Consider the following 23,113-nt stretch of genomic DNA (forward strand, 5'->3'; position numbering starts at 1 on the left):
GTATTAAACTGCAGCTATATCCATCCATTTCATCAGTCTAAGATATTCTGTTCATATGGGTTATAACCCTGGATATCTTGTCATCTGCATGCCTTGAAATTATTCCCTTTACAGCCGTTGCCAGACTATTGATAGTTTAAAATGTTGTTCACCAATTAATGGTTCAATGGTGCTATTATTGTCAAATATGCAAAGTGCAAACGCACAATGAAATTATTTTCTTACAAACAGTCCAATAGAGTATTGCCATACCCAAGCACGCTTCCGATTAGCAAGTGTACAGAAATAGTCCACTGATCCCGCGTGCAAGAGGCTCCATGATTTGATGCCATTTTCAAAGTCCAGTCCGCAGTCTAGTTGCTCTGCTTGGAACTTCCACTGCCCACATGTACCCGGCACCCAAGACTGAAATTGCCAACCAAGAACGTTCCCGGAGAGTTCTTTTTGAGGAGGTAACGAAGATGATTGATGAGAGTTGGGCAGTTTTCTTCCTTGGCAGCTGTAAAATCTTATTTGGAGTGAATATGCATATGGGTTCATGTAGAGGGGAGAGTGAATCTCACTTTTAGTGCTGGGGAATCTCAGTGAAGTTGTGCTATATTCATGGGCTTCACGTGGATTCCAGTGGCACAGAACACTGACAGATTGACTTGCTGCAATTATTAACAAGTTCAGGGCTTCTCTTTCAAACCTTCATGGTGCAAAACCACAAAGTTACATTTATTGGGAAAAATGCAGGCAGTTTGCTACTGAACTGCCGACAATTAGCAGCAAGTGATGTCCAATTATAGTTAAAGACAGTGGTACTAATAATAACTGTCAGAATTTCAATGTTTGATAAAAAATCACTTAAAGAACATGACGACCACACTCCCATTGAAAACATTAGGCTGCTCAGGCTGTGGAAAGTAAAACAAACTTAACATTTCAGGCAAATGACCTTTCACCAGAATTGAGAAAAATTGGAGATAATGCAAGCCTTATCAAAGACGGGGAGGAGGGGAGGTGAATATCCAATAGGTAGCCTGACATGAGAAGGCAGTGATTGAATGACAAAAGTGTTGATAGTGCAGGTTAAAGCAGCTGATTAGTAAATAACAGATGGTCTGCTTTGAGGCGGCTAAGACCAGGAGAAGATTCCTAATCTTAAAACCTGGTTTACCAGTTTTAAAAAAAAGTTTTGGTGAAAGCTGATCAATCTGAAACATTAGCATTGCTTCCCTTGCAGATGCAGATTTCCACCATCCACAGTACTTTTCTACTAAGGTGTCCTTTATAAAATGCATTTTGTGAGCTCATTAACAAAGCTAACCAGAATCTTCATAAAATTCAAAAGAAATCCCAAAAAATTAGACTGCAAATTCTCATCACATGATAATTGTAACGATTTAAAGTTTGACATTACTGCTGTTATTAAAAGTTGAACTCTTGCAGTAAATTAAAAAAGGAATATTCAACTAATATACAACTCTCAACTTGGACATTTCTAAAATAGTAAATGGAAAATAAAGCAATCGTTTAGGGTGGAAACGCTGCAATGCAGAAATAAAATGCCCATAGGACAACACAGAGGCTATTTTGTTGGAGCGGTTTCAAAGGTATTGGTTGTTTTATTATCTTAAGTGACTAAGCAGAAGGCTCAGTCACAGAAAACTGCTCATGTTTACACCTATGGAGCAAAACAAAGTCATTGTTCAGGTCAAAGTCTGAGGGATCGGCCAGGACATCCAGTTCAAAAAAATTTTAAAGCCTTAGATTTATTTGTAAGTGCTTGATTGGCATATTTTTGAATGGAAGTCAAAATAACTTTTTCATAAGTCATCGGAGCAGAAGTAGGCCATTCAGCCCATCAAGTCTATTCCCCCCCATTTGATCATGGCTGATCTGTCTTTCCTTCTCAATCCCATTCTCCTGCTTTCTCCCCTTAACTCCTGACACCCGTACTAATCGAATCTGTAAATCTCCGTCTTAAAATTACCTAATGTCGGCCTCCACAGCCATCTGTGGCAATGAATTCCATTAAATATTTTATCTATAATATTTAATAAATAAAGATAAATATTTCCAGGCCCAGATTTGGAAATTTCATACTTTTCTGACTAGAATTAACCAGTTGCTCAAATTCAGAGCTACTGAGTCATTGAGGGTCAGCAAAGGTTCAAAGTGAGTGGAGACTGCCTGTTGCAACAGAGCCATTTTACAGTGGAAGAGGAGAAGATGAAGCGGTTGATATCATGACAGCAACTGGAAATGAAAAGGTCAAAAGAGTGCGAAAAGCCTGAAAGGGGATGTTGGAGACTCAATGGTTTGGGCTGTCCTTCAAAGCTGATTTTCTTGCAGAAACATTTCCAAGTTACAACACCTGCAAACACAAGCATAATCTTGCTGGGTAGCCAGCCAACACACCTTGAGCACTTGTGCAAACAAATGAACATTTTTAATTACGAGTGAAGCGCGTCATCACAAGCTGTACCATGAACCTTTGATTATTAGGCAACACTGCTGCCATAGGCAATAGAAGCAAGCTGGTGTTCCTCTCAGAATTGGCTCTAAATGTTAAAGTACAGCAAATAATTTGTACTCGGGCAACAAAGGACAAGGATACCTTCTCTCCATACATGCCTGGACCCCAATGCTATATTTGAAAGAACTACACAAGCTAAAGTATCTCTCAACCTTCTCAGTGTCTATTTTTTCCTACTTCAAACACATCCCCAGATAGAACATCTGCAGCATCTGACTGCAGAGAGGACCGTCCCCTGTGGGGCCCCTGTGTTGCTCACTACCATGTCTGAGACACAGATCTGTCGCCTGACCACTGTGGTCGTCCAGTCAGGTAGTTGGTGATCCGGGACATCATTGGAGCATTCACCCACATTTTCGTCAGTTTGCTCCAGAGCAGTGCATCGGAGAAGTCAAAAAGCACCAGAGAAGTAAAAAACACAACTCTCACAGTGCTTCCCAGCTAATCCAGGTGAGCATAGGAACGATGGAGCAGGTGGATGATGGCGTCCTCCACCCCCATCCACCTTTGTTTGATAAGCAAACTGCTGCAGGGTCCAGGTAAGGTTTAACCAGGGGAGAGAACTACACAGGTGAGAAAACTACACAAGCTCTAATATACTAAAAGTACATTAAGAGCAAAAAAAGAGTAATGGAGGAGAATAGATCCACTTAAGGATCAGAATGGTCAGCTATGTGTGGAGCCACAATAGATGGCAGGCCATTAAATGAATATTTCTCATCTGTATTAGCCATAGAGAAGATTGTGGAAGCTTCATTAAGGAAAATAAATCAGGATGTTTGGAAACTTATTCACATTACAAAAGAGTTGGTGCTAGTAGTCTTAAAGTATATCTTGTCTGCAAATTACAACAGCCAATGTGAAAAAAAATGCTTGGGAATGGGTTATCTACATGCATGCTAAAAGGACAAAATTCATTCGTCTATATTAAAATAATTAAGTCAAATGTTTAATTTAAATACAATCAATTTCACTATAATACATTATTTGTATTGCTGTTCTACAAAATAGGCATTAGTTTAAAACAACATTTTAAAGCTTAGATAATGGGGTGACACTGTGGCACAGCTGCAGAAGTTCTGATTCCTCCCATGTTCCAAAGATTGTACAGGTTTGTAGGCTAATTGGCTTCTGTAAATTATTGTATAGGATAGTGCTAGTGTACGCGGTGATCATTGGTTGGCGCAGACTCGGTGGGCTGAAAGGCCTGTTTCCACACAGTAACACGGTAAAGTAAACTCTAAAGTCAAATGCTCTATAGTGTTTATCTTTGTAACAAAACTAATCCCAACCCATTTTAATGAGTCATTCACCAATTTTGGGCAGCTTTGTTGATTATTTTTTGATGGATTCCCAACAGGGAAAGAACAGATTAATACTTACAAAACTTTCAGCTGGGATAGACCAGACAAAGCCTCAGGATGAATGTAAGACAGGTCATTACCAGCCAATCGCCTGAAAGGAGAAACGCAGTGGTTAAATAATAATGTTGTGTCAACAGTAAAATCACCAACCAGGAAAATTAATAACTACATCATGAAATAAAAATAAAAATCAAACATTGTCATGTATTGCACTGTATCTCAAACCAGTGCTCTGCGACTTTGGGTACTTTAAACACAGCAAAATGTATATACAAATACCAACTCCAACACCATTGCTATCCCCATACCTATCACTTGGCTTTTCAAGTATTCTACAATGCTTTATTAATTCTATCATTTTTATATCAATCAGATCTACCATTGCCAAGATCCCAGCAAGACAATAAAATTTAAAAAAACATCCGTTGTAATGACCAAAATACTGTCCTTTGAATTAATAATTTTTAAATCAATTCAGATTTAACAATGGAAAACACCATTGATAATTTAACCTGATATCATGTTCAGCATGGACATTACAGGATTAAGGACCTGTTCCTGTGCCGTTCGATGTATATTAATAGCCCATCATTTCTCTGTGGTAAGGAAAAATCTCCACTTTTTACCACAACCTGCAAATTCTCTGCTGGTATTGGGCCCGGGCCAACAGCAATCATCTGTTTTAAAAGCTTGCAACTTAGCGGGTGGTGGAATAAACTTAAAACATTTTCTGATAATTTGGAGTCTCCTATAAAACAGAAAACAATTGCACAATATAGTAAATGGCACAACAACTCAAGCTACTATTATGCAATATATTTCTTAGCATTCATAACAAAAGTGATGATAAAACAGTCCTTTGAGTCAAGGGCTAGAACTAAAAGGGATTTACTAACACTAGTCTCAAAATAAGGTTGGGCTTTAAAATAACATTTATAATAATATCCTACTTATGTTTCAGAACTGTTGACACACCTTTAGATCAGTTCAGCATGTAATTCCACAAGGAGCTAACCTATGTTTTAAACCTGGTGGAAGAAAATAACTGCAGATGCTGGTACAAATCAAATCTGATAATGGTAAAACCTGATAATGGTAAAAGTATCAATAATCTATAAACCATTAAGCTCAACATACCTGTCCCGCTGAGTTACTCCAGCTTTTTGTGTCTGTTACAGATGAATGTTTTCTTATTTCAGAAATCAGAAAATGGATATAGACCATCTACTCAATAAACAAGTGATTTTGCAGTTGCTATGCAACGGAGTATTGGGATACTTTTGTGCCACACGATATCTAGAGTTATTTACTGAAGCCATAAATAAAGCCTTGCTTGCATTTAGTTGACAGTTATATTGCAGGTTGCACAAAGTAATGCAGAGTAATCTCAAATTATATAAATACACTTTACCCAACCCACACACTGATCAATTTGTAAAATGGCTTAATTATGTACTACTGGTTACATTTTAACTAGAATCATGCACAATGTTGCATCAGAAATTTACAATCAATGCAAAATTTACACCAATAGCTCAGTGAACTATAAGTTGAATTCCATGAACCCAAAATATCTTATTGCAAATATAATACCAAACCATAAACTTGGTACAAACTTTTTTGCAAATTACTTATCTACGTCCATTCTGCCTTGTGCAGTCCACAACCATGCAACTTTTTAAGCAGGAATTGCAACGATCATCGGGAGGTCAAGTATTTGCACGTTTTGCCTCTCCATGATATTGTTGTTTGTCAAGACAATGCAGTTAACAGTCTTCCCATTAACCATATACTTTCCCCTTGCATTCAACCTCCTAAAGTGCAACATTTCACATTTGCTCAGATTAAACTCCATCTGCCATTTCTGTGGCTGATCTATATCTAGCTGTTAACTTTGACAACCTTGCTCACGGTCCACAACTCCACTAATTTTGGTGTAGTTTGCAGACTTACTAACAAATATATCTACATTCATGCCCAAGTCTTACAAAACAGACATCCTTATTCATAACATATTTAAAAAACTGGCCAGGCTCATTTTCCAGTGTAAGGTCCAGTATGGTCCCTTCTCGAGTTGGACTATCCACATGCTGTTTTAAGTTTTATACACCCAACACATTCTGCCCCATAAAAATCATTTGCACTAAATATGTCTCAGTCAATATTAGGGAAGTTAACGTCACCCACTATGACCACACTATAGCATTTGCATCTTTCTGTAATCTGTGTACATATCTGTTCCTTTTATTGTCAACATTCCTTCCTGTATGAGCATTAAAGGGCATCTTGGTTGGCTTGGAGGAGTTGGCCTGAAGGGCCCATTCCCGTGTTGCATGATTCCAAAATCTAAAGGTTTACAGACAATTTTATGTCAGTTTGAGTTGAAGGTAGATGAGGACTTAAAAGAATTATGGTAAATAATATATACTTAAAACAGAAGCCCTAAAATCTAATGCAGAAGCCTCCAATGCAAAATAAAATATTTTTTCCCCACCCAAAATGCCATGATTGAATGATAGCGACAAGAGACTACAGATGCTGGAATCTTAAACAAATAACTGCTGGAGGAACTCAACGGGTCAGGAAACATCGGTGGTGGAAACGAACAGGTGACATTTCAGATTGGGACCCTTCTTCAGACTCAATAAGGGTCCCAACCCGACAAATCATCTGTATGATTTGATGATAGTTATATTTAGAATAGTAGTGTTTTCAAGTGTGGTGAATGGAGAATTTAGCAAATATTTACTTTCCACAACTTTTCATGTTACTATATACAACAGTTCAAATGGATTTAAAAGATCACATGTTCAAGACTAAGCATCTGCTAGTTTGATTAAAATTCTCGACAGTTTACATAACAGATTAACTGGCTATTGAACTAATCTATTGAGACATCATGTACCTGCCAACAGTGACAATCACTTAAAAATAGTTCATTTTTGAGACATGTTGGAACACTGAGTATGCAAAATGTTCTATTTAAACAGAACATGATGTGCACCAAAGTGTCACTGCAAAGTCCCTAGGTCTTTCTGTTTACCTGGATTGGATAAATTAAATTGCATTCCACATGATACACATCCCAATCAAAAGATGAAGATAACAATCTTGGCAGTAAACCACTGAACTCAAAATGCAAAGTAAAACAAAAGACCTTGAAATATAGGACAGGACCACCATTCATTCTGTCAATGGTGTTCAATAGAATCTCCGAATTATCTTGAATACTCCAGAATAATCAATTATGACGCCACTAAATGAGAAAGTAGAAACATAGACATAGAAAATAGGTGCAGGAGGCCATTCAGCCCTTTGAGTCAGCACCACCATGCATTGTGATCATGGCTGATCATCCACAATCAGTAACCCGTGCCTGCCTTCACTCCATATCCCTTGATTCCACGAGTCCCTAGAGCTCTATCTAACTCTCTCTTAAATCCATCCAGTGATTTGGCTTCCACTGCCCTCTGTGGCAGAGAATTCCACAAATTCACAACTTTGGGTGAAAAAGTTTCTTCTTACCTCAGTTTTAAATGGCCTCCCCTTTATTTGAAGACTGTGGCCCCTGGTTCTGGACTCGCCCAACATTGGGAAATTTTTTCCTGCATCTAGCTTGTCCAGTCCTTTTATAATTGTATATGTTTCTATAAGATCCCCTCTCATCCTTCTAAACTCCAGTGAATACAAGCCTAGTCTTTTCAATCTTTCCTCATATGACAGTCCCGCCATCTCAGGGAAGTACATTGAACCCGAAGTACAAAGTTTTCACATTCACCTTAAGATTACTCATTTGAATATCCATGGAATCATCTTAAATTCCCTCCCAAAGATCTATGTCCTTTTCTCAAGACCTTTCTTAAAATCCATCTCTGGCCAAGCTTTGTTGCACTTCCGAGTCTGAGAGATTCTTAGAACTGCAAAACTGCATTTTCAACAAATTTATCTCCTTACTTCATGATCAAATGGATGAAATATTGCAGTTTAGACTTTTAAAAATTGCTATGCACAATATTTCATCTGTCTACCAATTACAACCAAGCACTATGTCAACGAGAGATATAAAAAAGGTATCAAATAAACTATTCAAATGTCTAGAAAGGTTTGTAAATGCTACCCATACCATTGCAAGTACCATGTTCTAACCAGAAGGCCAAGTTATGAAGATGTCCCCAAGTATAAATATAAAATTACATTAAGAGGCATATGAAGACATTTAACTGCGAGACCACATTTATTATGAGATGACATGCTTTCACTCTGACAAAGGTTAAAGGCCATGGATATTACAAACCACATTTTTGGCGATAGAATAATCTTGGCCGAGGATCTCATATCCTGCAGTTGCTAAGGAGAAAAAACTCAGAGGTGCTGGCCAACTCTAAACCAGTGGGCGTTGCTACTGCCTTACTGCGCCAGAGGCCCGGGTTCGATCCCAACTACTGGTGCTATCTGTACAGGGTTTGTACATTCTCCCCGTGACCCCCGTGGGTTTTCTGAGATCTTTGGTCTCCTCCCACACTCCAAAGACGTACTGGTTTGTAGGTTAATTGCACAAAATGGTATAAATGCACAAAAATCATAAACATAATCGCAATTTATTAGCCAAGTATGTTTAGCAACATACGAGGAATTTGATTTGCCAGTGTCATAACAAAAAAGTAACAAGACACACAACTATATAAAAATTGACGTAAACATCCACCACAGCAGCTCCTCCACATTCCCCACTGTGATGGAAGTCAATAAAGTCCTCCATGTGTCAGTAGGGTAGTGTTAATGTGCGGGGGTCGTTGGTTGGTGTGGACTCTGTGGGCCGAAGGGCCTGTTTCTGCGCTGTATCTCTAACCTAAAAATCTCCAAACTAAACAGTGATTCAGTCATTTTTCAAGAAACAGTGCTTTTTGGATCTGTGGTTTCTGCTTGGTCAGACAGATGACTATTAAGATATGCATGTGCTCCTAATCTGTTTATTAACCCCTCTAGTCATTTAAGAAATAAAGTAGAGAATCTTCCTGGTGTGGTACAAAAATAATATTTCACTGTCATATCATCAACTATCAGCATGTTACATCTCAATCATAGTGTGAGAAGTAATTCCAGGGGAAGGCATTGTTTTTTTCCTGGTGTGCAGTGCACATGTTGAAAATTGTCCATGCTTTTACCTATTAAACATGTAACTTTCCGTAAGTAAAGCACAGCATGCATATTTAATGGCGTATTGCTCCACTCAATTCTTGATAACATAGTTCAGCAAAGATAAATTAAAAGTTAAAAATCCTCAATAGCATATTAACATTTAAGCCAATGATTCAGTACACTAGAAGCCCAAAACTCCCCAACCAAATGAATAGTAATACACAAGTCTCCCTTGATTCACCTGCCATTTTTTTCTTATTAGCTTCTCTTACAATCACTAAGATTGTTATTTGCCAATCAATGTGGAAAAGTCATATTTAAGAACTGGATTGAGACAAAATCAGATTCTCAACTGACTGCAATTAATAACAGATATTTATTCCCTAAAGTGTATTTAAACATTGCTTCTGATGGAGGAAGTTTATTCTACGGAGTCCCACAATTCAGAAATGTCACACCAACAATATGCGTCAAAGGAGTGCTTACCAAATTTCACTGTTTCACTACATCTCCTGACAGAAACAAACACAGATAAAGATTGTAACATTAAACATGTTTTTCCATTGTGTTATTATAGTCAACACATTGTGGTTCTGCATCTTTGTAAATTTATGCACGTGGAATTTAAATCCTCATTATCTGGAGCAAATCTTTTCCATCAGGCAACTAAGTAAACAACACAAAGGAAAAGTAGTGAACTCTGGTTTGTGTACACCTATTGGATTTGTGTCAAATGATTGCTGATTGATTCCTAAATTCATATTTAGCATAAACAAAAAAAATCAGTTTCGCAAATGAATGTGTGCAAATTACCCATCTCAAATACTAAAGCTAATGCAAGTTAAAAAAGTACATTATTGCACAGACTGAGTTTCAAATTCCAAATTCAAATTTCCATCCCAACCCCATTGTGCTTTTTGTGGAGACCATCCCTCCTCACCTCCTCAGTTCACTCCTCCATTTCCACCCAACCCACCCCCCTCCTGTGGAACTTTCCTCTGCAAATGCAGATCTAACACCTGTGCTTACACCTCCTCTCTTACTTCTATCCAGGGACCTTAGCAGCATTGCAGGGGGGACAGAGGTCAACATGCAACTCTCCCAACAGCGTCGTAACTCTTCAAATAGCGTCTACTGCATTCAGTGCTCCCAACGTGACTTTTTTTATATCGGTGAGATCAAGCCTGGACTAGGCAACCGTTTCACCAAACACTCAACCTCTGTCCGCCAAGGCCTGTCCCCTTTCCATAGCAACCTCTCTGTCCTGGGTCCCCTCCATTGCCAGTGTGAGGCCACATGCAAACTGGAAACAGCATTTTCCACTTGGTTATCTTACAACCCAACAAGCATGAATGTTGAATGCTCTAATTTCAAGTAATACCCCCTCCCTCCTCATTCTTCTCCATGCCTCCCAACCCACATGCTCCCATTTCTCAACATTTTCCAAACCCACCAGTGTCACTGTTCCTTCGTACACTCATCTCCCATCCCCTTTTCCCTTTCCCATCCCTCCAATTCTCCTCTTATCAGACACCCTTTTGTCTCCTCTTTGCCCCTAACCTTTGCCATTTACTACACCCATCAGCCAATCAATCCCCCCTCCCCTGTATCCACTTAACACTTCCTTGACTTTGTTCCAACCTCCTCCCCCCCCCCCCACCTCTCTTTTCCAACTTTCTCTCCCCCCCCCCCCCCCCCCCCATCAATATGAAGGACCCAACCCTTCTTTAGTGTTTTAAAATTATTACATTTCATAGTGAACTTTGGTAATATACTGGAACAAAAAAAACACGTTTTCTCCCAAATTAAGAATATTTTGAATAAATAGAACAATGACTGATGTCTTCAAAATGTACATCATGAAATAGGAGTTGATATCCACCCAGAGTACTTCGATTCATCCCTAGTGGTGTAAGGGAGCAAAATGAAACACACTATGATTGCCTGCAAAGTATAGCATTACTGTCATTAAGGCTTTAATTGGACTGGGATCAAATTTTGAAGTTCATTTCTTTGTAACATGGAACAAAGATCCATCAGATTTAACCCTAAAATTTAGTCGTATTGGAGCAATTTGTTAAATACAACAAAAAAAATGTAACACTCAATTAAAAAAGATTGAAGCCGTGATTAATATTTTATTTCTAACTTATTCTGGCATTTTTGGTTGCAAATTGATGTGTATATCCTAAACATAGAAGTAATAAGGCAAATTCCTTGTATGTATACACACTTGGCTAATAAAATGTATTCAATGCAATACTTCAATCTTTCAATAGATATTCATCACATTAAAATTGAAAATAAAAATTTGCAGTCCCAAACTTAAGGTATTAAAAATCAAACAAATTGCCAGTAATTGCCCTAATAAGATAGAAAATATTTAGGTGCTCTAGGCAAATCCTGTTTATTAAGCGTTAGGAACCAATCAACACTACACTTCATTATACATCCGTTTCCCAAACTCTGGCAACCCTCCAAAAGACAGGATACAACTGGTGAAGTGTGTGAGGCTCTCGCACAGGAGTTCAGTCATTGTCCACATATCATCTTTACCCAAGGTTGTGTGCTTTTTTCAGTATGGATCCAGTAATCTTTTCATCATTGCACAACTGACTGATTAATTCGGTATTGGCTGCATTAGCAAGCAAACCGACAAGGTTGGGAGTTTAACAATATGAAACAATTATTTAGCTAAATGCCAAACAATGTTGACACATCACCAATTCACCATCTGCTCCCAATAGGACCATACCCATACCATTTCAGACAACGTACAAGTGTGTTATACCAATACATATAAAAAGTACTTTGACAATAATCTTAACCTTTTAACATTGGAGCACTGAATGAATAGTTAGACAAAAATAAATTCTTGCTATTTTCCATTTTTGTCTCCCATTGCTCTCCCTTTCAATTAGTGGCCATTAAGGCATGCAAAGCAGAAGGTAGAGACATTCCCATTTTATAGTCTGGTCAGAACCAATCAGCCTTCATTTGGACACCAGATTTGTGTGTGGGGAAGCAGAGGACCACTAATTGAGCCATATATATTAGTTGCACATCGATAAACATTAGCAGGCGAGAGCAAAATATTCAGGAAGTCAGAAGTTCAGACAACACCTCTGAAAGGGAAAGGACAGATGACATTTGTGTGCCACCATATTAGCAATGTAATTTCCAATTTCATTTATGGACTAAGTGCTGGCACAAAAAAACGCGGATTAAAAACAATATCCATAATTTACATCAATTTGCTACCAGATTTGAGACAAAACTTTATTGGACTTTGATTAGGGTGCAGTGAAGGTTCTCCAGAAAGATGCCTGGATCATGAGAGGCATTGATAGGGTGGACAGTCAAAACTTCTCCTCTCTCCCCCCCTCTCCTTCCCCTCCCCCCACCCACAAGATTAAAAAAACATACTAGTGGCATAGCTTTAAGGTGTAAGGTGAGAGGGGCAAAGTTTAATGGAGATTATACACACAAGTTTTTCTTCAATTAACACAGAGGGTGCAGAGTGCTTGGAACGAGTTGTTGAGGCAGTTATGATAGTGGAATTTAAAAAACTTTTGGTTAGGTTATCCAGTCTACAAAAAGACCATACATGATTACAAACAAGCCGTCTACAGTGTAGATACGGGATACACAGTGAAATGTTTAGTGCAAGATAGAGTCTTATTAAATATAGTTTGAGGGTCTCCAATGAGGTGGGTGAGTGGTCAGGACCACTCTCTAGATGGTGAAAGGACAGTTCAGTTGCTTGTTAACAGCTGGAGATATGAATTTTCAATCTGGAGGTATGAATTTTCAAACTTTTGTACCTCTTACCTGATGGGAGAATGGAGAAGAGGGAGTGACTGGGGAGTAATGATTTTAGCATTAATGTACCCTGCTTTACAAGTGATTAACTTAGTTTCCAAATAAAATCTGCATGCATGACACCATTCCAATCACCAAGCCAATGTCAGAGAAAAATATTTGCCAAGCAGACATCATGGGAGCAAACTCCAAGTACGAAGCAGTCGACCGTTTGTCGTTTAATGAATTCCCAATCAGTGAGTCGCCGCCAATTTTTCATTGGGAAAGTAAGAAACAGTGGGACACAAAAAGAGCAATAAAGTATTCATTAAGGCTATCAATTCAATCCCATTTTAATATTCCAGGAATGTTTTTGGCTTACTGTAATAGCCTGAGATATCCTAAGCATACTTGCATAATGATGGCAATAGTTTGAAAACATTGGCAAAAACAAACTTGGATCTTAAACAAACAGCTCACTGCACAGGACTTGCTTATATGTAATGTTTATTCAATGAGGTTAGCAGGCTTTCAGCTTGAAAAATGCAACCATGTCTGAATAACAATTTTTTCCTTTGTGGTTCAGAATCAAAGAACTGAAACAACATTTTGTTTTGGGTGGGGTGGGGAAGGGAGTGTAGAGATCAGCTGGGGCAAAGGTTATGGTGAACTGAGGAGATTTAGAGGTGGACTGGGCATTCAAGGGATCAGTGTGTTTACAAATTTATAACCATGGCCAAAAAATACTGTATTTGCGTCAAATTATTCTCCAAAGATGGATGTTTATCATTTCTATGCAGACCTCAATCAATTAAAACTTAATTTCAAAAATAGTTTCTCCTCAACCAATCCAATTGAGTGACATTCAGTGGGCATCTCAACCTGTCCCGTTCTCACTCCATTTTAAATGATAATACAGAAAGTGCTTCAGTCTCTGTCATTATGTTTGGCACTGATATGTTGGGAAGAAGTGTTAATAACCATATGCTAGCACTTAAAACTTGCAAATCTTAAAACCCAACAAAAATCACAATCTGTTCTATCTTGATATTCTCCAAGATACTTACAGTTCTTCAAGGTATAGAAGCTTTTGGAAGGAATCAGGTTGCAACTCAGTTATGTTATTCATGCTTGCATCCCTGCAAAACAAAACATTTACAGTAAGCCATTATAAATACAAGCATAATTCCAAAAATGTTTACGTATTTTTCAGTAACTTTTCAGTAAATTAAGTTACTATTCCTCAGCAAATTTTAAAGTAACCACTATTTTTAAAGCATCGATTACCTTCTGGGGCAAAGTAAACCAATGCCAAGGGGTTCCTTACAACATAGTCAACAGTTAGGTGAATTGTGCAGATTCATCTAGTTATCAGATGAATGACTCGATTGTGATCATGTAGTGAAACTCTGGCTAATATTCCCCTTTCACTGACTAGTGGCACTACAACTGCATCCTACACGAGTTTCATTAACTCAGCGTGGACCAGAAATGTAATGGTCTGTTTACCTCAGCTTGTCAACGGGTAAATTCCAATGAGTCTGGTTTAATATAAGAGAACCAGATGCTCCATGCCTCTACAAAGACAGTATTCTTAAAGCAAAGAGAAATTATATCACCAATATAAAAGTGACCTGGTTTTTAGCAGCCTGACTAATTAAAAACTATTCAAGTTGGGCGCACATGACTCACCAAGATTCAGCAAAGGCACGGCTATTCCACTTCATTTTATACACTTGTAACTCACTCAACATGCATAAACCCTTTGCTGGAATGACAGCATTCATGGAATTGGCACTAACAGGGTTATTATAGCACAAAATCCCATTACAGTCCTCCAAGCTCATTGGAAGGATAAACATGTTGGAAGGGACAATGTCTGTGTCCTCTCCCAGGCCAACATCACCAAACATTTGGTGTTACTCAGTGTTACTCAGTCAGCTATGTTGTGCAGACCATGTCATCTGATTGCCCGACATCAGACTCCCAAAACAGAAAAAAGTTTTGGAAGGAGATTATCAGAAGGACAGAGAAAAAGTTTCAAAGATGTGCTCCTTGAATTGCAAGGACCCAATCAACTCCTGGGAAACTCTTTCCTGCAACTATTCATAGCAGAGGAAGACATTATTAAGAAATTGAGGCTATGCATCAGGAACACACGAGGGGCCATGCATTAGCCGTGCACACCCCCAAAGATCCCCAAAAACATTCTCCACCCACCTGCCCAATAATAATGCAAAATGATGAGTTACTGATAGCAATACTGTGCCAGCAACCTGTGATGAACCCAGGGTCCTCCCATTGGAACATATACAGCTGTGAGGCACTTGCGGCACCTGCTCCGTTTCTAACAGATCATCGATCTTCTCATCTCAGCAATATCTTCTCTGGGATGCAAGATGCAGTTTCCCTGTCTTTAGCTGCATAACCTATTATGCTTTTTAACCACAGAAATCTCTGGCTGGTGAGAGCTTGAATATGCAACATGAACACTTACATACCAATATGTTCCATGAGGTGTCAATCTACATATTGTCTTTTTTTTTTTTAAATCACAAAACCATGAAACTATTGGAAATACTAAATTTGTCTCAAATTGATAAACAAGGGTCATAATTCAAGGCAATGCAAGAAAATCGGAAATAAAAGAGGATCTTATTTTTTATTGTGTGGCAATTATGTATATTAACCTTGGATCAAGTTTAATTTTGGATTGGAAAGCAACAAATGGGATTATGGTATACTACAAATTTATCATGGAATATCATTGTGCAGTAGTTTAGTTTGAGATACAACGCAGAACCAGGTCCTTCGACACACACCGACCGGCGATCCCCGCACACGAACACCATCCTACACACACTAGGGATGATCTTACATTGTATTAAGCCAAATAACCTACAAACCTGTGCGTCTTTGGAGTGTGGGAGGAAACCCGAAGATCTCGGAGAAAACCCACACCGGTCACGGGGAGACGTACAAACTCGTGCAGCCAGCACCCGTAGTCAAGATCGAACCTGGATCTCTGGCGCTGCAAGGTAGTTTTTACCGCTATGCCAATATGCCACTCTAGGCCAGGTGGACTTGATAAACCAAACATGCCCTGCCCTCCTTGCTGCTGCTGCGCAAGATTGTACCGGGAACCTGGTAGGAGCTGCTCAGATTCTTAATGATTCACTCTAATTAATAATAACTGCTTCCAGACTTCCAGCAACATGAAATTCAAAGCAGACCACCAGTAAAAGAGAAGTAACAAGGAATAAAATGGAGCCACTGGGCAGAGTGAAGCAAATTATTGGCGTTCTTGAGCAGAAAATAATTTCTGATATTGAGCTCATTTTATTGCAACATTTTCAAGTGGACCATATTTTACGTACACAGCATGTTTTGGTGGCTATTTAATGGAAAACCAAGGTCCTGGTGCGCAAGGTTAGAAAGGTTCAGCCAGTTTAAACAATTAAAACTCAACCGAAAACTTTATCCACTAAGAATTCTTGATATTTTATACTGTCAGTACAATAAATATTGTGGAAGCTGCACTCCTTGAGGCTTTGCATTACATCTAACATTTCTACATCAACTCAAAGGGGAATGTTTCAACTTTTACATTTTCCCCAAAACAGAAAATCGTACATAAGTAATAACTGCAAGATCCACAATTCTGAAGCAAATAGTAATACGTCATAGACAATAGGTGCAGGAGGCCATTCGGCCCTTCGAGCCAGCACCGCCATTCAATGTGATCATGGCTGATCATTCTCAATCAGTACCCCGTTCCTGCCTTCTCCCCATACCCCCTGACTCCGCTATCCTTAAGAGCTCTATCTTGCTCTTGCTTGAATGCATTCAGAGAATTGGCCTCCACTGCTTTCTGAGGCAGAGAATTCCACAGATTTACAACTCTGACTGAAAAAGTTTTTCCTCATCTCAGTTCGAAATGGCCTACCCCTTATTCTTAAACTGTGGCCCCTTGTTCTGGACTCCCCAACATCGGGAACATGTTTCCTGCATCTAACGTGTCCAAACCCTTAATAATCTTATATGTTTCGATAAGATCTCCTCTCATCCTTCTAAATTCCCATGTATACAAGCCTAGTCGATCCAGTCTTTCAACATACGACAGTCCCGCCATTCCGGGAATTAACCTAGTAAATCTACGCTGCATGCCCTCAATAGCAAGAATATCCTTCCTCAAATTTGGAGACCAAAACTGCACACAGTACTCCAGGTGCAGTCTCACTAGGGCCCTATACAACTGCAGAAGGACCTCTTTGCTCCTATACTCAACTCCCCTTGTTATGAAGGCCAACATTCCATTGGCTTTCCTCATTGCCTGCTGTACCTGCATGCTTCCTTTCAGTGACTGATGCACTAGGACACCCAGATCTCATTGTACGTCCCCTTTTCCTAACTTGTATTGGAATATCTGTCAATTACAAACATTTAAATTTAGTATGGTCAAAAGATATTCCTGGGAATTCACAGTAAATAACAAATAATACAATGAAATTATGTAAAGGCATTGCTTAGCTCAAAATTTTGAATACATCCATGATTCACTTGGTTAAATTTTATAGCGGTGAACAGCGACTTGAAAACCTTGAACGACTGGGTTAACATAAAAGTACTATAAACTACGTACAAAACAAAGAGCATTTGGTCCACAAGAGAAGTGACTACAGTGTATTTTTTGTTTTTCCTGAAGCCATTCCTTTAGATGCCACATAAAAGATTATTGCACTAAGTAAGAGTTCAAGACACTGAGAATATAGCCATTCATTGACTCGAGATGCATTATTGTAAATTAAAACTGTTGGGGGAAATGCATTGTGCACTTTGGTACAGTATATTCCTATGTGGGCACAGTGGTGCGCTATTCATAACAGCAAGAAAACTTTAAGTTATAGACATGGAGTCAGTCGCATGTTAGTGGAGTTGAAAAACATTTAAACCAAGGAATTGTATGAATAAAGGATTGGCCGCCTAATTGAAAACAGACTTGGGATAAATGGATAAATGGATAAATGGATTACTTTCAGATTGGGACATCGCAAGAGTTGGGCCTCAACTATTTAAAATCTGAATGAGTGACAAAGATGAAAGAACCAAGAATAATGTAACTAAATTTACTGATGGTAGAAAGATGGATGCCAAATTTAAGTGGATTGCAAGAAATTATATATGGGTGAACTAAAATTTGCAAGATCAAGCATAAATGTAGAAATGTGACATTATTCACCCAAGTATTAAGAAATTGAAAAATAAAAGGAGCATATGTGAAATGGAGAGAGAATACAGAATTGTGAGATATGTAGGGATCTAGGTGCTCTTCTACATGACACACAGTAAGTGGAATGCTTTGTCTCATGTTAGAATGAAGGGGCATAGACACTAAATAAGTGCCTGTACTTTTAACACGAGGAGGAATGTATTCCCAAAAGGCAGTGAACTTTTGAAATTTTCCATCTCAGAGTTATGGAGGTGGAGAGGAATCATCAAAAATATTTGAAGCTTTTGGGAAGTCAAGGGTTAGAGGGATTAGGGAGGGATAGGGATCCTATCAGGAAAACTGTTGTTATTTAACAGGAAACAAACCAAATAAAATAACAAGCATTATTACAAGCAGAGATACTACTATTTGAATTTAGAGATTAAAGGAACATCTGCTCAGAAGCACAAAGTAGGCAATAAAAAGCATTCTAGAAGATAGCTTTTTCACCCAACAACTGTGAACATCACCCAATTGCAGCTTTGCAGCTCAGCTTGGTAGATCCTTCTGTCTCTGCCCACCCAGCATTTGTAAAGGAACGTGTGCTAAACAGATCAGACACCAGTGCGTGCAATATTCAACAGCTCCGCAGCTCCATCCATTCAGCAATACATTCACGACCTGGAATCTCATAAGCTGGCAAATCCCTCAATCTTGTCCCCAATCCTCGTTTACGGTGGAATGCAGAAAAATAACAGAGTTAGCACCAGATGTGCCTAAAAAATACATATAAGCCTGAAGCTAAGCAGATGCTAAATGACAGAAATATTCTACTGAAAATTCAATAAAACAAGTGTCAAAGTTCTTTGGTCCCACACATCCGAACTTGGTGGTGATGGATGAATAAACAGTTAACAGGAAGTTGCAGATCTACGAATAACCCCATTCTTAATGATGAGAGGCCAGCACAAGGGCAAGAGACAAGTGTTTGCAGAGGCCAGAAGGCAGTCATTCCATTCCCACACCTGATAACAACAATGAGATCTAAATATAGCAAACACCAAGAAGCCCACATCAATTGCAACAATCAAAATGTGTATAAAAATGAGCTACTGCACAAGCCAGCTTTTCCAATGGGTGGTCTCTACCCAATATTAGAAAACTTGACCAACGATGATCGCATTCATTGTGGCCAATTACTGCCCCAGTCAGGGAAACATTGAGGGCGTTTCTGTGTTATCAAGCTACATTTAACTGCTTATGAGAGAGCACACAGCTGAATTTCATCGGAATATCTTTTCTGCGGACCTCCGGCAGATTTGATCCCAACAAGTATAAAAGTTTAATTTCAGAGGTGAGCAGAGGATATCCACGGTTGATGTCAAGGTAGAATTATTTTTTTAGAAAAATTTAAATCATAAGGAATCACACAAGCTTGAATCATACCCAGCACAAGGGAAATTTGTATACATATCTTGATTGTTGTAATCAATGTTGTGGGCCTCTTAGCCGTTGCTATATTTAGTGCTCATTGTTGTTTCTTATCAGGTGTGGAATGGAATTTACTCCCATCATATCAGTTTTACCTTGAATTCTTCAGCATTTAAATCTACAATGTTCACCCTGTCGTGTAAATTTCATTTGGTATTACCATTGCACTTTTTGACAGCCCATTAACTTCTGAACATTTAACCTTGCATTCCATCTTTAAGACACTAATATTTTGTTTAGTTCAGCGATACTGCGAAGAAACAGGCCCTTCGACCCACTGAGTCCATGCTTACCAATGATCACCCATACTAATTCTATCTTACACACTAGGGACAACTTAGAGCCAATTAACCTTTACTTCAAAGCTACATTGTACTTGGGGGTAGATTTAGGTACTTGAAGGCCATGCACAGCTCAGTAGGGATGAACACTGCAGTAGAACTGATACACTACAATGTTGAGAACAATATTCCCCTTTGCTCTATCTATTGTACTATTGACTATTGTATTTCTACATAGTACATTGATCTGTTTGGAAAACAAAGCTTTTCACTGCACCTCACAACCTTCATATGCAACACACCAGATAGGTACCCCACCCATCCGAATATCCACTCAATCTATCCATTGCTACAATGCACACCACCTGCAAGTTGCACTGCAGCAATTTCAATGGAACTTGTCTCATCTATTGGGTAGACAGATAAAAAAAAATCCAGTGGTGGTTCAAAGCCCAGCAGGAGGGTTTCTTGGATAAATATTTATCCCTTAATCAACATTTCTAAGAATAGAATATATGGTCACAATCATTGTGCAAACCTGCTTGCTGTTCAAAACATGACTGCTGCATTTCCGACCTATCAAGTGAACTTTTCTTTGGCTCTAATGTTCGTTTGGATTTTCTGAAAGCAATGTGAAAAATAAGACTTAATTGCAAGTCTCTCCTTTTTTTGTATGATACTAAATGCTGATCTTGGCAGACACACCCACCTCCCACAATAGAACAAAAAGGAGGAAAGGCTAAATAATTCATCAGATGAGTCAGAAAAGAAAGAGCAGTGGCCAACAGCACAAACTAAAGCACAAACTAAAAGTTCAAAATCCAAAACAAAAATAAAATGACAAAATTATTACATTCTCAAGAATAGAAAAAAAAGACTAATTAGGTGGAACACAAAATAATGATGAATGAAGTAAAAACAAAAGCCATAAAACAAACATACATATTAGAGCAGCATGCCATCCTGATTCTTATACTCAATGCCTCAATCAATGAAGGCAAGCATACCATATATCTTCTTTGCCATTATCTAATTTTGTTGCTACTTTTGGGGAGCTATGGACTTGGGCCCCAACAATTGCTCAGTACTATCAATAACTGGTTTCCCCTTACATTTGGCCTCACAATTGATGGATTGAACTCCATCTGCCATTTCTCTTATCCGTACCTGTAACTGATTCTGCTGTATCCTTTGTCAGCCTTCCTCACTGTCTGCAACTCCAATTTTAGTGTCATTTGCAAACTTACCAGCTAATCCATCTACATTTTTGTCCAAGTCATTTATCTATATCAGAGGTCTCTGCACAGATCCCTGCTATGTAGGGTCAGAAGGTGGCTCCCAACCCAAAACGTCACCTATCCATGTTCTCCAGGGATGCTGCTTGACTCGCTAAATTACTCCAGCACTTTATGTATTTTTCTGTTATACTTGTATATGGTTTGGTTGTACGCGTGTTGGGGTATGATTTGCCTTGATGTCATGCAAAAGGTTCTCACTATCTCAGTAGACTTGACAATAATAAACCATACAAAGAAATCTTGTGCAATACGTAAAGATCAGAAGAATGTTGTTTGGCCTTGGGTGGATCGAGAGACATTTTCTGATTTTCCTAGCTGCAGAAATGTTTAACAGGTTGTGCATAACAAGGGAGATTGAATTAGGTCATGTAGATAGAACTCAAACACAATACTTGTAATGAAGGGAACAAGATTTCATATTTTAGGCCAATGTGATGTTGCTGTGTGCCTGAGATAACAAACAATATGCACGTTAGGACACAAAATCCCCTAGTATTCAAGCAAAGATGAAAGATTATAAACCTGAAACATTAGCTTCCTCTTTCTCCAAAGATTCTGCCCGATGGGTAGATCATTTACAACAATATCTGTATTTATTGCAAATAACAATATTTAAAAGTCACTTGGACAGGTACACGGATTGGTCATGTTAAGAGGGATATGGACCAAATGGCACTAGCTTAGATGGGGCATCTTGGTCAGCATGGTCATGTTGGGCTGAAGTGCATGTTTCCATGCTGTATGACTAACATTGTTATTAGCAAGTACAATTAAAACATAGCACTGTAATGAAGTATCCAAACAATCAATCAATAAGCATAACAAATCTGCACGCTGCAAATTCTGGTATTCTCAATGAAACAAAACCACATTTAAAATTCATTCAAAACAGTCAATTATTGAAATATTTATTGCACTTTCATGATTAAACCCAGAGGTTAAATTATTGCCTGCATTGTACTAATGTGCAAAAACTGATGTTTGCTCAAATTCAAATACCAAAATTTGGTCTGAAGAGTCTCAACCCAAAACGTCATTTACTCATGTTCTCCAGGTATGTTGCCTGATCCACTCCATCATTTGAGTCTTTACTTAGTAAACCAACATCTGCAGTTCCCCGTTTCTACCAAAATTTAAAGCACAGTCAATATGAAATTCCAAAATTTAGATGAACAAAGAAGGAAAAGTTGAGGCTCGATCCTGGTCCCTCTATTTGGATGAAAAGGATCAGTCCAAATTGGACACATTCCATAACAGTCTCCCTGATGACTGTGGATATCATGACCAAATTCAATGAAGCCACAATAAAACTTGCTATTCAAAAATATTGACTTAAAAATCCTTAATCATAGAGCATTTAAACATGGAGAACAAACTGACTTTAAACTTCTGAAAAGTTGAACTTCTGTGCACACATTATTTTAAAAAACAGTACAACTTGATTCCCATTGGATCCTGGTACAGATGAGAATTGAATTTTAAAATTTGCAATGCACAATTACAGTAATTTGGTTGCATTTAAATAATTGCCAATTATAACTTGATCAAAGAATAATTGAGGCACCTGTTTTGGCAAGCAATGACTGGCAGCATTTCACTACTATTTAAAAATATATTTAAGCCAATTTCAATGAAATTAAGTTTTATATCCTCAGGAATGGAATCACAAAATACTGAGCCTTGTCGATGGTAAGACAGTAAACCAAGGAATGCTGCAATAACTAGTCTATGATTACAATTTGTATTAACTACCTTAAGAATTGCTGCAGTCCATTGAAAAAAAGTATATTATTTTAGTTTAGAGATACTGCACGGAAACAGGCCCTTTTGCCCACCGAGACTGCACCGACCAGCGATCCCCGCACATTAACACTACTCTACACACACTAGGAACGATTTTACATTTACACCAAGCCAATTAACCTACAAACCTGTATGTCATTGGAGAGTGGAAGGAAACAGATCTGAGAAAACCCATGCAGGTCATGCGGAGAATGTACAAACTC

The 23,113-nt window shown here is 38.5% G+C and overlaps 1 protein-coding gene across 2 annotated transcripts in view; it reads right to left on the reverse strand.

The window, feature by feature from the left end:
- lgr4 (leucine-rich repeat containing G protein-coupled receptor 4) overlaps positions 1-23,113 on the reverse strand; it is a 79,094-nt gene that overhangs the window by 33,270 nt on the left and 22,711 nt on the right. For both annotated transcript variants that reach the window (XM_078415482.1, XM_078415481.1), the window contains exons 2-3: positions 13,896-13,967; positions 3,908-3,979 (exon numbers count right to left, since the gene is read on the reverse strand). In XM_078415482.1, coding sequence (XP_078271608.1) covers positions 3,908-3,979; positions 13,896-13,967 — 144 coding nt within the window. The remainder of the gene's footprint in view (positions 1-3,907; positions 3,980-13,895; positions 13,968-23,113) is intronic.

The sequence above is a fragment of the Rhinoraja longicauda genome, chromosome 18 (assembly GCF_053455715.1).
Source record: "Rhinoraja longicauda isolate Sanriku21f chromosome 18, sRhiLon1.1, whole genome shotgun sequence".
NCBI classification, from domain to species: domain Eukaryota; kingdom Metazoa; phylum Chordata; class Chondrichthyes; order Rajiformes; family Arhynchobatidae; genus Rhinoraja; species Rhinoraja longicauda.